The following is a 16247-nucleotide window of genomic DNA, read 5'->3' as shown; positions in this document are numbered from 1 at the left end:
AATTATGGAGACAATAAACAGATCAGTGATTGCTAAGGGTCAGGGAAGGGAAGTATGAATAGATGGAGCAGAAAGGATTTTTAAGGCAAGGAAAATATTCAGTATGAGACTATAATAGTAGATGCATGGCACTATACATTTGTCCAAACCCATAGAGTACACAATACTAAGACTGAACCCCAGTACAAACTATGGACTTTGGGTGATTATGATGAGTCAATGAAAATTCATCAATTAGAACTTATTTCTACACTGGAGTTGGATGTTGATAATGGGGAAAGCTAAGTATCTATGGGCACAGGGTATATATAGGAAATTTCTGTAGATTTTACATTCACCACAATTTTGCTATGAAGCTACAACTGCTTTAAAAAGTAAAATCTTGGGCTGGGGATTTAGCTTGGTGGTTTTGCCACCTGCTGTGCAAGGGTAAATGACCCGAGTTCAATCCCCGGTACCAAAAAAAAAAAGTAAAATCTTTTTTGTTGTTGTTGCAGTACTGGAGATTTAACCCAACACCTTTTGCACAGATCTGTGTCCCCAGCCTGTGCCCACCCTCCTTTTTGAGACCCTAAGTCACTAAGTTGCCTATGCTGAACTAGAACTTGCTGTCCTCCTGCCCCACCCTCTCAGAGTGCTGAGATTACAGGCATGTGCCAGCACATCTAGCTTCAAAACTAAAACCTTCAAAAGAAAAAACTCTTGCCTCTTTTTCCTGGCTTAGTACTGACACAGCTTCCTCTGAGACCTTCCTGGCTGCAGGTCCCTGAGTTGCCATGGTATTTTCTCTCTGCTTCTGCTCAGATGTGACAGAACCACCATAGAAGATATGTGGAGTTGGCACACCTGCCACCTAAAAACTGTGAGGCCTGGTGTATGGAGGCCATCTTGGGCCTGCTGGCATTCCTCCCATGCTCACCATTTCCTTGTGCACCACCTGACTTTCATCTGCCAAAGCCTTGGGGTTGATTTGTTTGTCCTTTGGGTTTTCTTGCCTCAAGCCTTTCTGGCTACTCAGTGTGAACATACAACTGTTAGAAATACTAAGGAATGAATGGCCTATGGGAGAAATCTTCAAGCAGTGGCTGTTAAGAAGGTAGTAGATAAATACTCTGACCCCTTTACCAGTGGTGTAAGGTAATTTAAGGAACTCTTTCTAAGCTGTTCCCTAGCAGAGCAAGGCTCCAGTTGCCACTGAGAAACCTTGTTTAATAACACACCTTTTTGGCTTTCTTCCCTTTTGTTTAACATTCCCACTAATCTATTGGTGTTTCCTGGGAACTCATGCCAAATAAACTTGATATACAAATTTTTGCCTTTGGTCTGCCTCTAGAGGAAACAAACCAAGAAAATGGGGAATCTAAACTGAAGAGCTGATCTACTATGCCTCCAAGAAGAAGTAGCCATGCCCTAGACTTCCAAAGAGCAGTCTGAGATTTGAGCTCCACTCAGAATCCTAAATAGAAAACAGAAACAAAACCTCCCTTCCCCTTTCAACTCTCACAGTTACCCCATGATCGCTCAATCAATGCATGGAAAATTGAAGCATATTTCCTGAATCTTTTTCCTACCTGTTTCCTCCTCTTTCCTGGCCCTTGTCTGTGCTGGAAAACAAGTCAGCTTTTCTTTAACTTCTCCCATATTATATCTTCTACTGTAGTAAGCTAACCTTGTGGCTGCACTACCTACCATTGGCTTTCAAGATCTCTTTCCATACGACAGGGAACTGTATACGCAGAAACACCCAGGCTCAGGCCCTGATTTGGTAAAGGAGGAAGACTAAAGAAGGTATAAGGTTCTCTCTCAAAGCTTACTGTATACATCTTTTAAATCTCACTTTTACTGTTTCTGAAATGTCCATTTCCCTGGTGGAAGCGTAGATACTGAAGAAAAATTGCAGAGGAAAAAATAAACAAAAGGCAAATGAAGAACACAGAATTTCAGGACCTGTTCCTACAAAAATTTTAAACAAATTTTCCCCCAAAATTCAAAAAAAATAAAGGTAATTTGGGTTTCCTTTTTAAAAAAAAAGTCTGAAAAACTAAAAAGAGGTTGAAAAAGTGATGGAAGAACAGAAGATGAAAAGGGAGCCTATGGAGCTCAAGAATAAAAGAATAAAATAAAACTACCAAAAGGTGAAATAAAACTAAAAGGTGAAATAAAACTAAAAGGTGAAAATTTCATTCAAATCAGTGAAAGGTAAACTAGATATAGATAAAAAATACAGTCTAGGACAAAGAACATAGGTTTGAAGAAGTAAAATGAAATATGAGAACAAAGATAAAAATAATAAGAAAAGAAGCTGGTAGAACAACATATAAATAATCACTGTCCTGGAAGAAAATGATTCCTGGAATGGGAAAAAAACTCAAATATGTAATTGAATAAAATTTTCCTTAAACAAAGATTCCCTTATATAGATTGCAAAGACATTGCTTAGCTAACACACTGAAAATGTTGATGAGCACTGATTTGAAGATCTGTCTTGGAAAATAGATTTGGGACAGCAGTTTGTAGGAAGCTATTCAGGCAAGAAATGAGGAGTATCTGAACCAAGACTATCAAATGAGAAAGAATAGGAAATGAGTTGAAGAGCTATTTAAGATCCTGGCCAATTGGAAGTGTTACACCCGGTGAGAGAGAACCAACCAGAGACCAATATTAAATCCACACAGGAGTTTATTACCCACGGGGATCCAAGTCGAGCATCGGACTCAAGCCCCGACTAGGGGTTGGCAAACATGTTTTATACACCTTTGAGGCCAACAGTTTCTAGGCCCCCCTATGGGATAGAACTAGTAAAGCAAGCAAAAGGTACAGAAGCGGAACGTCCTGCTGTTAGAACATTTGTAAAACAATAGTTGATTAATTGTTGTTTCTAAGAGATGCTCTAAGGGGAGGAGGTTTCTAAGCTTCCTCCTTCTGAGTTCATCTAAAGGGCAGGCAGATGGATCAAGCAGCAATATGGAGTCTGTCTTGCTAACAAGGGTCCTTCATTCCCCACTGGTTCTTGTAACTTAATCAAATCTTTGATTCCTGTATTTACTCTTTGAATATTTTTTAAACATCTTTTAAAATCTCATAATTTTGTCTCAACACCATCAGGTTAACTGTATCAACACTCTGTCTAACATATTTAGTCAGAGCAGTTATAATGTAAGGTCCCACGAGCAAAAGCAGAAATAAGATAACTAAGGGCCTGCTACGGCAGAAAGTAGGGTAGTTAACCATGGGGACCAGTCAAATAGATTTTGAAACCAATTTTGATCCTTTTGTTGAGCATATTTAGTCTTTAAATTTTCCCTGACTATAGGTAAGGTAGCTCTAATAACACCAGACTGATTAGCATAGAAGCAACAGGTTTTTTTTTTTTAGGGCTACACATAACCCTCCTTGTTTTATGAACAGGAGGTCAAGTCTCCTTTGATTTTGCGGGACCATCTCAGCTAGGGAATCAACCTGGTTTTTTAATCTGGAGATCGAGTCTTTCAGGTGACCCAAATCTCTGGCTACTTGGCGGCTTAGGGCTTTAAAATTTGTGTCCTGAAGGATCAGGAAGGAAGTTCCAGTAGCCACTGACCCAGCTATTCCTAATCCCACCAGAATGGGCACTAAAATGGGGGCAGTCCATTTACTCCTGTAGTGTTCAGTGGTTAATCCCAGATGTTCATGGCCCCCTTTTTTATTATAATACAAGACTTGTGGAACAACATACATGGTGACACAAAATGAAGTGGCAGATTGGATAGCCAAGACTGATTTGGGAATGTATTTAGTCAAGTCCTCAGTGCAAGCAACCAAGCATATCAGGACCAGGTCTCCTGGCTTGAAACCATGGGGCTGGAACCTCACAAAGGTTTTTTTTCTTGAGCCTGTTGTTTTTTAGCCTGGATCTCACTCTGAAGGATCTGTAAGGCTTGAAGAGACTGAAGTAAAGAGACACAAGAATTCTCTGTTATCTGTTCAAGGTTTAACTTAGGGAAGAGTGGCAGTGGCCTCCCATACAGGATTTTAAGAGGGGTAAACTTGTCACGTATGGGGTACATCTAACGCTTAACAAGGCTAGAGGAAGCAGATCGGGCCACCTACCGCCAGTTTCTAGAACATATTTAGTCATGGTTTCTTTCAGGGTCCTATCTATCCTTTTTACTTGCCCTGAACTTTGTGGGCGATAGGCACAGTGTAACTTCTAATCAATATGTAGTGCCCTTGCCAACAATTTAGATATCTGTGCCATGAAGGCAGGGCCATTGTCGGACCCCAGGTAATGAGGGATGCCAAATTGAGGCACTATCTCCTGGAGCAAAACCTTAGTTATTATGATGGCTGATTTTCCAGGAGTGGGGAAAGCTTTTACCCAACCTGAGTAGGTGTCAACCAATACCAGTAAATATTTGAACCTATTGCTGGATTTTATTTCAGTGAAATCAAGTTCTCAATGTTCCCCTGGCTCTCTTCCCCATAGTCAATTACCTTTGTTCCTTGGTCTTGCCTTGGAGTTTAACTGTGTACACATCTGACACCTGGAACTGATGTCCTGGACCACAGAGGTCAGTCCTGGGATTGAAAACTTAGAGCTCATTAGTCTTTTTAACTTTGATTTTCCCAGGTGAGTTAAGTGATGTAACTGATGAACAAGTTGTCACCCCAGGGCTTGGGGGAGACAAATTCATTCCTTTGTCCCTTTCCATCAGCCTGAGTCCAATTTTGTACCCCCTCGCTTTTGATTTTCCTCTTTCTCTTCAGGGGTATATGTGGCTTTTCTGGCAGGTAGCCAAGGGGCCAGACAGGCAGAATGTCTATTGGCCCCACTGGTTCTTTGGCCACCCTTCGGGCCACATCATCGGCCTCTCGGTTACCATGGGCTTCAAAGCTGTCTCTTTTTTGGTGGCTTTTGTAATGAATAATGGCCAATGCCCTGAGTTTTCAAATTGCCTCCAATAAGGCCAAAATTTTTTATATAGTTTTCCCTTCTGATGTCAATAGCCCTCTCTGTCTGTAGATGTCACCATGTACATGGGCAGTGGTGAATGCATACCAGCTGTCAGTGTAGATGTTTACAGCCTTGTCTTGACCTAACAGGGCTTGAGCTAAGGCTATTAGTTCACCCCTCTGCATTGAAGTCTTTTGGCTTAATGCCTGTGTCCAGTGTACCTGTTTTTCTGGACTGACTATGGCTGCCCCCACATACCTGACTCAATCTTCCACAAAGCTGTTTCCATCAGTGAAGAAGGTCTCATCTGGGCTTTGCAGGGCAACATCAGTCAGATCTGGGCTGTTGGTGGTGGAAGTTGTCAGAGTGTCCAGACAGTTATGGAGGGGCATGCGTATGAGTTGGAGTCTGGGAGTAAGGTGGCTGGATTGAGGGTCGTTTCTCAGGCAAATTTGATGTATGGAGCATCCAGCAACAGGACCTGGTACTGAGTCAGGCAGGCATTGGAGAGCCATTGTTCTGGGGCTCCTCTCAGCAATGTTTCCACTGCATGGGGTGCAGTGATGACCAGGTCCCATCCCAGGCTGAGCTTATCTGCCTCCTTGACCAGGAGGGTGGTGGCTGCAACTGCCCTCAGACAGGTAGACCAACCACTTGCCACAGGATCAAGTCTTTTAGACAGTAGGCCACAGGTCTGTTTCAAGGCCCTAATGCCTGAGCTAGCACTCCTTTGGCTATGCCCCCTCATTCATCCACAGACAACCAAAAGGGCTTGGTGACATCAGGTAGGGCCAGGGCTGGTGCTGACACTAAGGCTTTCTTTAAAGACAAAAAGGTGGCTTTCTCTTTTTCTGTCTGGAGGGACTGTCTCTTGTGTCTGGAGTGCAGCAATAGTGACTTTCCCCAGTTTCTTGGCTAGGACTTCCTTGGGGGGGGGCATCACGGTTATCATAAACTTTCTGGGCTATGCTCAGGTGTTTAGTCTTATTCTTTCCCTCAAATCCCTCTAATTTCTGTAATTTTTTTTAATGCCTGGGGCCAACTGGGAAACAAAGGCCGGATTTAAAGCTGCTGCATTTTTGGGTGCCTCTGGGTCAAAAGGAGTGAAAACTCTATAGGTTTCCAAGAGTCTCTCCAAAAATGCAGTCGGAGACTCCATTTCTCCCTGGCAAACCTCACTTACCTTACTCAAATTAGTGAGCTTTCTGGCCGCTGCCCGGGGTCCCCCTAATAAGTGCTGGCAGTAGGTCCCCAGCCTCCTCTTACCATCATCATCATTGGGGTCCCATTCAGGGTGTCACGATGGAACTACTGTTTCAGCCTTGGCTGAATGCCTTGGAGTTCTGGGAGTGATGCCAGGGTTTGGTCCCAGGGCCTCTTTGACTGCCTGTTGATAAATGCAGTCCCGCTCCTCAGTGGTGAGCAGGATCTGTAAAAGCTGCTGGCAATCATCCCAGGTTGGCTGATGGGTATGAAAAACAGACTCAAGAAGAGATTAATGCCTGAGGTTTTTTCAGAGAAGGGGGGATTTTGATGTTTCCAATTGTAAAGATCATTAGTTGTAAAAGGGACATAAATCAATCCTCCCCCAGGCTCTGTCTGTTTTAAAGGAAAAAAGGAGGAGGAAGATGGGGCTGATGGACCATAGTCCTGTCCCGATCGAGTGCCAAAAGTCAATTGAGACCTGTGGGGCCCCGACTCCCGTGACCACATTTCAAACCTTGCTAGCAATGTGCACAGAATAAATTCCCACCGGGGGACAACTGACTCCGAAACTTGACCATTCTGATTGACACAGAGTTCGCAATTTGCCTTTGGAAACTTTTATGCCATATTCATCTTCTCTGTCTGTGGAATAAATTTTTTGAAGTTATTCAAAACACAATCAAGTGGAGTTCCTTCTGTGGACTGTGAGGAACCCATAATTTCAACCTGTGAAAACACAAAAGGCACACAAAGCAAGCAGATAGACAGACAACAATAAACAGACAAAAACAGACTTTGGCCACATAAACCTCTGGGGCCGAATGGATTCAGACCCCACCCAGGGAGTCACTCTTCTGAAGACTCCAACCCAGTTGAGCCTGCTCACCATCCCAAAGAGGCTCTAGGTAGGAGGAACCTGCGCCACGTCTGGCTTCCTCCTACCTACCACAGTGCACTAAGAATCATTTGATTCTTACCTCTAGAGGCTTCCTCGATAAACTCCTGTGGGTCGGTTGATCGGTGATGGGGCCCGACTGGGACCGGCCTACCCAGAGCCCCAGAATACCGTCAGGGTGGCCTAGCCCCAGAATACCATCAGGGTGGCCTCTCCTTCCACAGACCAATGTCCAGAGGGGCCAAACACCGCCAATGTCTGATCCTGGTCTCTCCTAAAAAGAAACAAAGGCTCCAAGATAATAAGCTCCAGAGCAGCTGGCTATCTCGCTGGGGCCTCCAAGAATGTTACACCCAGAGAGAGAGAACCGACCAGAGACTGATATTAAATCCACACAGGAGTTTATTACCAGTGGGGACCTGAGCCGAGCATCGGACTCAAACCCTGACTGGGGGAAGACAAACATGTTTTATACACCTTTGAGGCCAACAGTTTCTAGCCCCCCCCACCATGGGATAGAACTAGTAAAGCAACCAAAAGGTACAGAAGCGGAACGTCCTGCTGTTAGAACATTTGTAAAACAATAGTTGATTAATTGTTGTTTCTAAGAGACTCTCTAAGGGGAGGAGGTTTCTAAGCTTCCTCCTTCTGAGTTCATCTAAAGGACAGGCAGGTGGGTCAAGCAGCAATATGGAGTCTGTCTTGCTAACAAGGGTCCTTCAGGAAGGCCAGCATAGGATGGTGAAGAGGCCATTTCTGTGGTTAAGAAGCCTGGGTTTAGATCTCATCTTTTTTCATCTCTTCCCTTTATTACCCATGTGACCTAATTTGCCTCTCTGGGCCTCAGTTTCCTTAATTTTAAAATGGAGAAAAAAATGGCAACCCATATAATAGAAAGACTGAAGAGACTGTTAGACAATACAAGTAGTTTTGTTAGAACAGTGACCTGTCCATATTCAGTACTAGTCATCATTATTACAGTCCACAGAGCTTGGTAATTCTCTAAAATAAGAAAATAAGAGAGAAGGAAGAGACAAAAATGATTCATAGGTTGTGGGATTAGACAATCACAGTAGTATTCACTAGTAAGAATTCAGAGGAGAAGGTAATAAAATAATTTCACAAGCACAAGGACCCAAGTTCGATCCCCAGTACCAAAAATAATAATAATAATAATAATAATAATAATAATAATAATAATAATTTCACAATTATGGTGCATTAATTTTGAACATTTGAAGATTTAGGTATTGTCCAGAAGATAGACAGACACATATTGTGGGCATCTGGAGCTCAGGAGTGCTATCAGGGCTGGAGACAATGGAGATGTCTTTAATGTGAGGCTTGGATAAAAGGCCTTTGTGATATACACAATAAGAAGAGAAAGGGTTTATGGGCTGGACATAGAACAGGGATCCTTGGAAAATAAAGAAGAGGATGATGATAAATGATCAATCACAGGCACAAAATCACTGAGCTTGTGATAGAGTGTGGATGAATGGCTTAGCCTTCATCCAAAGGGGGCCACCTGTAAGAGTGTGTGGAAGCAGATACATTTGTTCATTGTAGAACATGAAGCTGAGAGCTCCAATCTGGTGCTTTCATTTTGTTTCTAAAGAATAAGCATAGCCATCTGGCGCTGAGGACAAGAAGTCAGGGGTGGTGGAGGACACCAGATTTCCATTCTTCAAGCCACGGTGAGGGCCTAGTACACAATGAAAAGTAAAAACTAATGCTTTTGCATTTCTCCAGCAATTTTTTTTCAATATCCTGCATATAGAAACAGGATAGATATATTGGTCTAAGATGGAAAATTTGAGGTAAGATATGGCATGAAAAATTTATAACTTGACTACTTTTCCCTTTAAAATGTAGGAGATAATTTAAAGTAGATTATCTTGAGAGTTACCTGAAGGGTAGTATTGCTCCATGAGACATAATACCTGGACCTTACTCCTGTCCCTATTGTCCATTGAGAGATTTTAATCCCATAATAAAATCTCTCACAGCATACACTGAAAAGCATTTCCTTGCATTTTAAAAAACTAATGAGAAGGAAGCATGAATATACTGATTAACATGTAAGCGAGTTATTGGAAAAGAAAAGCAAGGTTGAAAGATTATTGTTTTAATATCCTTTCAGCTACTCTAAAAGATTAAATAACTGATTATATAATGAACTATATAAAGTACACGACTTAGTCAAAAAGAATCAGTCTAATACTTGAATTTTCATACTTAGAATAAAAGTCTAGAAGAGTTTTATCCCCCACCTAAACATGGGTTAAAATTCTCATACAGTGCACTACTTGCATTACAGACATTTCAGAATTAGTTCTTGCAAGAAATTTATATAAATAAATACAGCTTTGTTCAATTTTGTTAACAATAGTTTGTTGTGAGTTGCTTTAAATATAAATAGGCAATTTCTTCAATAATCATTTAATAGACACAATTTATTAAACATCTCAATCTTTATTCATAAAACACTATAGAATTAATAGTAAAGCTACCAAAGAGATAAAATAATCATTTTTACCCTTTCCAAGGAGTCAGATATAAATTTAAAAATATGTTTAGGAGAGCTGAAGGGTAGCTCAGTGGCAGGGTGCTTGCCTAATGTGTACAGCCCCTAGGTTCAAAGTCCAGTACAGAAAAAAATATTGGGAAACAAAAATCAAAACTAGATTGAGAGTCTTTCTCACCCCAGTCAGAATGGCTATCAAGAATACAAAAAGTAATGAATGCTGGCAAAGATGCAGGGTGCAGGGGACACTTACATTGCTGGTAGGAATACAAATTAGTGCCACTAGGGAAATCAGTATGGAGGTTCCTCAAAAAACTGAAAATAGGGCTGGGGATTTAGTTCAGTGGTTCTGCTGCCTGCCTCACAAGTGTAAGGACCCAAGTTTGATCCCCGGTACCAAAAACAAAAAACAAAACAAACCTAAAAACTAAAAATAGAGCTACCATTTGACCCAGCTATACCACTCCTTGGTATATACCCAAATCAATTTTAGACAGCATATTATAGGGATACCTGCAGCATGTTTATTGCAACATAATTCACAATACCCAAGATATGGAACCACCCATCAACAGATTAAAAAAAATAAAGAAAATGTGGTTATATAAATACACAATGAAGTATTATTCAGCCACAAAGAAGAGTGAGATCCTGTCATTTGCAAGAATACTGAAGGATCTGGAAATCATTATGTTTAGCAAAATAAGTCAGTCTCAGACAAATATTGCATATTCTCCCTGCTATGTAGAATCTAAAAAAGATGACAAGAAAGTATAAAGGGGACTGTTATTAGAAGGAAGGGAATAAGAAGGAGTGGGAGGGGAAGGCAATGATAAGTGATGGGAGGATAGGTATGAGGAAAATACACATTGAATCCCCCAAATGTGACACTGGGGGATGGGTGGGGAGAGGGAATGATGGTGAGGGGGAAATGATCAAGGTGTGTTGTATGCATGTGTGAATCTGCCAAAATGAAACCTATTAATAAGGAAAATTATTACAAAAAATCTCCACTATTACTTTAATTTTAGCATTTGCCTAGTCCCATAAAAGAATTCTTTTAGATAAATGTTAAGGCTGATTTATTTTTCAATATGAAAAAAAGAACATCAGCGTTTTGAATGACACAATAAAATAAGAACAATTCTGTAGTGACTGATATTTTTGCTACCTTGAAACTTTTTAAGGGAATTGTTCATACCTCTCTACAAATCTTTATGATTTTCTGAATGTTACTTCTATGTATTTTTCATGTTTGTGAATTGATATTCTATAATTTGTATAGGAGTTAAATGATTTGTTAATAATTCACAACAAGTTATATCTGAAGCAAAACAAAGTTTGAAAAACACTTACCTGTTTGAATGGCACTCTGATGAGAAAACCCAATATATTAGGATACTTTTATAGCTATACACTCCTCAGAGTAAGAGTTTTTCTAACAAGATTTTAAAAACCTAAAAGTGTGGGATTTAAGCTGTAGCTCAGTGGTAGAGCACTTGCCAAACATGTGTAAAGCCCTGAATTCAATGCCTCCTACCTCAAAAAACAAAAATTTTAGTAAATAGGTCAGTGAATGAGAGACAACACAAATTGGCAAATGAAGGAAGTGAAAAAGGAAACTAAAATGATAATGAAAAAAATTAATGTAAGAGTAGTAAGGTACAATTTATAAATAAAATTTATGAACCAAATTCTTGACAATAAGTTCTAAATAAGAAGTCCCTGACCTACTGCCCCAGGCTGTGGTTTCTCATAAGCTTCAACTAAGTATGGAAGGAAACCAGGTGTAAACAACAGCTTGCAGGGCTCCCACCAGACAAAACTGGAAAATCAGTGAAATCTGTTTTCAGCAATTCTTTCAGCACATCTTCAAGTCCCTTTTCTCCCTTTCTCCCTTTATTTGACATTATTCTCAAAACAAACCAGGCCAGTTTTTTTAAACTCAAAGGTCATTCAAGAAAGAGTTCGTGGTAAGAAAACACCTAAGGAAGAAAAGGGAAATGGAAACCTTGCCAAACTGTTGGAATTTGCATCCTCTTGCTATAAAATCTAGGTTAAATGTGGGTACAAATGAATTTCAGAATGTTTTCAGTAAATATCATATCAAAATAGGCTGACAGATGGGCTGGGGATTTAGCTCAATGGTTCTACCGTCTGCCTTGCAAGCAGAAGGTTCTGAGTGTGATCCCTGGTACCAAATAAATAAATAAATAAATAAATAAGCTGATGGCTCTCTAATAACTAGTAACATACATGGCATGTATTTCATAATAGTATGAGAAATTTGTTCTAATTTGACTAAAATAAAATATGACATATATGCTTTTTTGCCCTGTAATAATAATCCAATTATTATTATTTACATTTTTAAACTACAAACAGTTTTGTTTTTCTGAAATGTATGCAATCAAAGCTTTATCAGTTCTTTACTACTATCATTTGAATTTAAGAAAGTTGCAATATAAAGAAAATACAGCTTATTGTGTTTGGAGATGACAGTACTAAAAATCTATCAATACATTTAAAAACCTAGCAAATAGTTAACTCTTACTTACTTTTGTGACTTAATGCATAGTAAACTACAATGGGTGCCTAAAATTCTCTTTCTATTTATTCTCAGTTCTACTTATACATACTATCTTAATCATTTATTTAGCCTCTTTTGTTCTAGTTCTTAGATTTTTCCACATCACAATTCTCCAGTTTCCATTGTGTTATTTCCTGTTATGAAATTATTCAAAGTAGTTTTTTTATTGTTGTCTTTCAAAGGGAGACAGGCTGACCAGCAGTGCTGGGGTTATTTCACAATGCTAGCTCCTTCCTGTATACACATTTACACACACACATACACACACACATACACACCATAGGGAGACACGGCTGTAAGACTGAAAGCTTCCAACTATCCTTTCTTCTCCCCTCACCTCAAATGTTCTGCCTCTTGTACTGTCCCCTCCTTACAAAGAACAGGGTGTCAGTCACACTCCAGAGCTCCTGAGTTAAGGTGGCCTCTTTCTCCAGGCGTCTCTCTACTTAGCAGCAAAGCAAAAGGAAGAGGTGGGTGTGCTTCTCAGCTGGCAGGGAATCTTTCTGGCACAGCAGTGCTGCTGCTTCTTACAAGTTACATCCTGTCTGTACCCAGACTGGCCTAACACCAAGGTTGTGTCTGTTGTGAATAAAGTCGTCCAAAAGGGTGTTTGTCAGAGCAGAGAATGTGAAAGAGATTGTCAAAGGGGTTGAAATGCAACCTGTCAAAATTCTATATATACTTAAATAAATCCTCATCTCTTTATTGATATTTTGTTCTAGAAGATAGCAATATTACCATATTCTAAATAAGAAAAACTTTAGTGAAACATCATTAAATGAGAGATATATGATTAAATATTGCTTACAAAAATATGTCGAAGTTATTTCATAAACTTAAATTTAATAGAGTCCTAAATACATAGAATGATCATATGTACACTTTAAGCAAACATGAAGTAGGTGACTAGGTAGAGTTGAAAAAGAGGCACTCAAATATTTTAGGTTGTTCATTCCATATATATAAATATATGCACATATTTCACATTTTAAGTATCAGAATGCTTGTTACCCTGATTCAGAATTAAATGACTTTCAATAATATTTGTGGAATTGTTTTTTTTCCTAGCCTGAGGAATAATTTATTATAGAAGAGGTGAAAAGTTGCTCTAATTTGCTAACATTTCAAAGCATCATCTATTTTCTCAGGAAAATGAACAGAAGGATTCATTTTAAATTTAAAATGTCAATAACCACAATTTAGAATTCAAAACCAAGTAACTACATAGAATTATCATCAATATTTTTAAAATGTATATTCTGGCTATGTATATAGGTTTTTGTTTGTTTTTGGAAAAGTGATAGAAAGTATGCCAAACTGAGTTGAAGTCTTCATTACAAAATGCTCCCCCAAATAATTTCTGAACCATATGGCAGAAACTTGATACAGATGATTAAATGTGTTGTCATGTTTGATTATTGTTAACCGTAAAAATAACATAAACACCTAGACTTTAAAACACTAAGGCTTTAGCCATGTGAAGGTACATAAAACTATATAAAGCTATCTTAAAGTACTACCCCTTTTCAAACAAAACAAAACAAAACAAAAAGCACATATCAGAGTCAAGAGGAAAAAACAAATATTGAGTGACAGTACATGGCAGTCAGACACTGGGATAGACACTTCACATAATTTTGGTCATTTAATATTATAGTTAGATAGACAGTAAAAGTTGTGGAGGTGTTGAACTACCTTTTCTTTCTCTAAAGCAGCATAATTCATGACTCACGTGTTCATAATGCAGAGACTATTTGCTCTGTCTTCTGCTTCTCTTGCACAAGATTTTCTTCCTTTTAAAAGCCTCATTTCTTGAACCACCATCTGCCTGAGGCTCAATGTGAGCCAGTCTATGAAAGACTGGTTTAGTACCTCGACTCACCTTTCAGAATATTTCCAATGCAGGACACTCACTCACCATGCCAGGTGCCCCATGAGTCATTTTCCTCTTCCCAGTCAATTGAGAAGGATATCAAAGCCTCCTTTATCTTTCTGGGTGGATACAGAGTTATTAAGCTTAAATATGGCCTTTGTCAATAGACATGAGAGCTGAGTTTAGTTATTAACTTGGTGAGCCTCCACCCAGCTAGCTATTCTAGGAAATAATTTGGTGAGTCAGGTGTTTTTACATTCATATTTTGGCAACCAGTAATCTTCCCTAAGTGCTACAGCAGAAGCTGAATGTTCTGGAAAATTTGCCATCACATTTGCATTATTTTATTTATTTATTTATTTTTTACCTAGCCCTCCTTTCACCCCCTCCACCCTTCCCTATTTACAAAGACTTTATTTCCATTTTTTCTATTTCTCATCATTTTTCCTTTCCCTTCTTTCCTTGCCCCTGCCCCTCCCACTACCCCTACCACTTTGGACCTTTACTTCCTATTTTGCATTATCGATTTTTCATGCTAATCATTGGTAAATTTTAGGTATACAATATAATGACATTCATCATTGGAAATTTGCACCTTTACATAATCTCTCTTGGCTCTTATTTTTCACAGTTGCCAAGCCCTCCCTTCAACCCTTCCAATTCCTCCCTATTTACAAAGATTTTGTTCCTATTTTTCCATTTTCTCGTATTAATCCCATTCCCTTCTATCCTTTCCCCTAGCCCTCCCACTTCCTTCCCCTTTGCCGCTTTTCTTCCTATTTCACATTACCTATTATACATTTTAGTCCTTATTTACACTTTCAGTTTCTCACACTAGAGAAACTATTCAGTATTTATACATGTGTGTCCTATTTATTTCACTTAAGAGTATTGCCTCAATGTGCATCCACTTAGCTATAAATGTCTCTAATTTCTCATTTTTTATGGCTGAGTAGTAGTCCATTTTATAAAAAAACTACATTTTCTTTATCCAGTCTCCAGTTGATGGGCATTTGGGCGGTTTCCAAGTTTTAGCTATTACAAACTGCACTGCTATGAACATGGGTGCACATATATCACTGTGGTATGATTCTTTTAATTCTTTGGGGAAGATCCCCAGCAGTGGAATAGTGGGGTCAAATGGGACTTCCAGTCCTAGTTCTTTGAGGTATCTCCATACTGATTTCCACAGTGGTTGCACCAGTCCACACTCCCACCAGCAGTGGAATTTGGTTATTAAGTCTAGAAGGCTTTTGGTGGAGTTCTTGGGGTCTTCTTTATAGAGTATCATGTCATCTGCAAATAATGACAATTTGACTTCTTCATTTCCTATCTTTATTCCTTTTATTTCTTTCTCTTATCTAATTGCCATGGCTAATGTTTCCAGAACTATATTGAACAAGAGTGGTGATAGTGGGCATCCTTGTCTTGTTCCTGATTTTAGTGTGAAAGATTTCAGTTTTTGACCATTTAGTATGATATTGGCTGTTGGTTTTTCATAGATGGCTTCTATCAGTTTGAGGTAGAGACCATCTATTCCAATTTTTTGTAGGGTTTTTATCATAAATGCATGTTGAAGATTTTTTGATAAGTTTATTTGGTATTCCTACTTCTTTGTCTGAGAAATGTCTATTCATTTCAGATGCCCATTTTTGGATTGGGTCTTTAAATTGGGGAGGTCTGATTTTAGTACTCCTTACTTTTTTTTGCTTTGTTTTGGTACCAGGCATCAAACTTGGGACCTTGTGCTTGCGAGGCAGGTGGCAGAATAGTACTCATTACTTTTATAATAAAAGAATTCATTAAGCTGCTTTCAGACAGAATATTTTATTACCCTATTACTGTACTGTATTTAGCAAGCCTAAAAATAATGAACTAATTCAGAGGATTTAAAGGGCTATATTTGAAATTCTTCTCAGATGTCTACAATTTTAACTTACATATTATTTTAATATGCACTCTTAATGAAATGTTCCATTAGATGAGATAAAGTATGTGAAAACCAGGTATGTTTACTGAAGCTTCCTTTGTGCAAGGCACTATGTGAAATTTTTTTTTCCATTAAGTATATTGGTACATTTTAGGCATAAAATACAGTTACATTCATCACTAGGATCTTGTACCTTTACATGATGCATCTTGGTTCTTATTTTATCCCCTTCCCCTGCCCTCCCTACACCCCCTCCACCCTTCCCTATTTGCAAAGACTTTGTTTCCATTTTT

At 39.1% G+C, this 16247-nt stretch overlaps 1 protein-coding gene across 4 annotated transcripts; it reads right to left on the bottom strand.

The window, feature by feature from the left end:
- Window positions 1–2663: 2663 nt before the first annotated feature.
- On the bottom strand, window positions 2664–14505 carry LOC110345635 (uncharacterized). 4 transcript variants are annotated; one of them, XM_087205143.1, is made up of 3 exons: window positions 7444–9224; window positions 7117–7308; window positions 2664–6865 (listed from the first exon to the last, which is right to left on the bottom strand). In XM_087205143.1, exons 1-3 carry the CDS (start codon window positions 7498–7500, stop codon window positions 6758–6760), a joined length of 357 nt encoding a protein of 118 aa, XP_087061269.1. In that variant the 5' UTR covers window positions 7501–9224; the 3' UTR covers window positions 2664–6757. The 4 variants fall into 4 exon arrangements, 1 of the variants encoding a protein (XP_087061269.1); XR_015448888.1 differs by lacking the exon at window positions 7444–9224 and adding an exon at window positions 13884–14505 and having other exon boundaries at window positions 2664–7308; XR_015448886.1 differs by lacking the exon at window positions 7444–9224 and adding an exon at window positions 12489–13871 and having other exon boundaries at window positions 2664–7308.
- Between the last annotated feature and the right edge of the window lie 1742 nt (window positions 14506–16247).

The sequence above is a fragment of the Heterocephalus glaber genome, unplaced genomic scaffold (genome assembly GCF_053883595.1).
Source record: "Heterocephalus glaber isolate CG9 unplaced genomic scaffold, H.glaber_assembly_v1.0 deba00000594, whole genome shotgun sequence".
In the NCBI taxonomy this organism is placed as follows: Eukaryota; Metazoa; Chordata; class Mammalia; order Rodentia; family Bathyergidae; genus Heterocephalus; species Heterocephalus glaber.
Note: the sequence above shows the minus strand (reverse complement) of the source record. Positions and strands in the feature narration are given on the sequence as shown.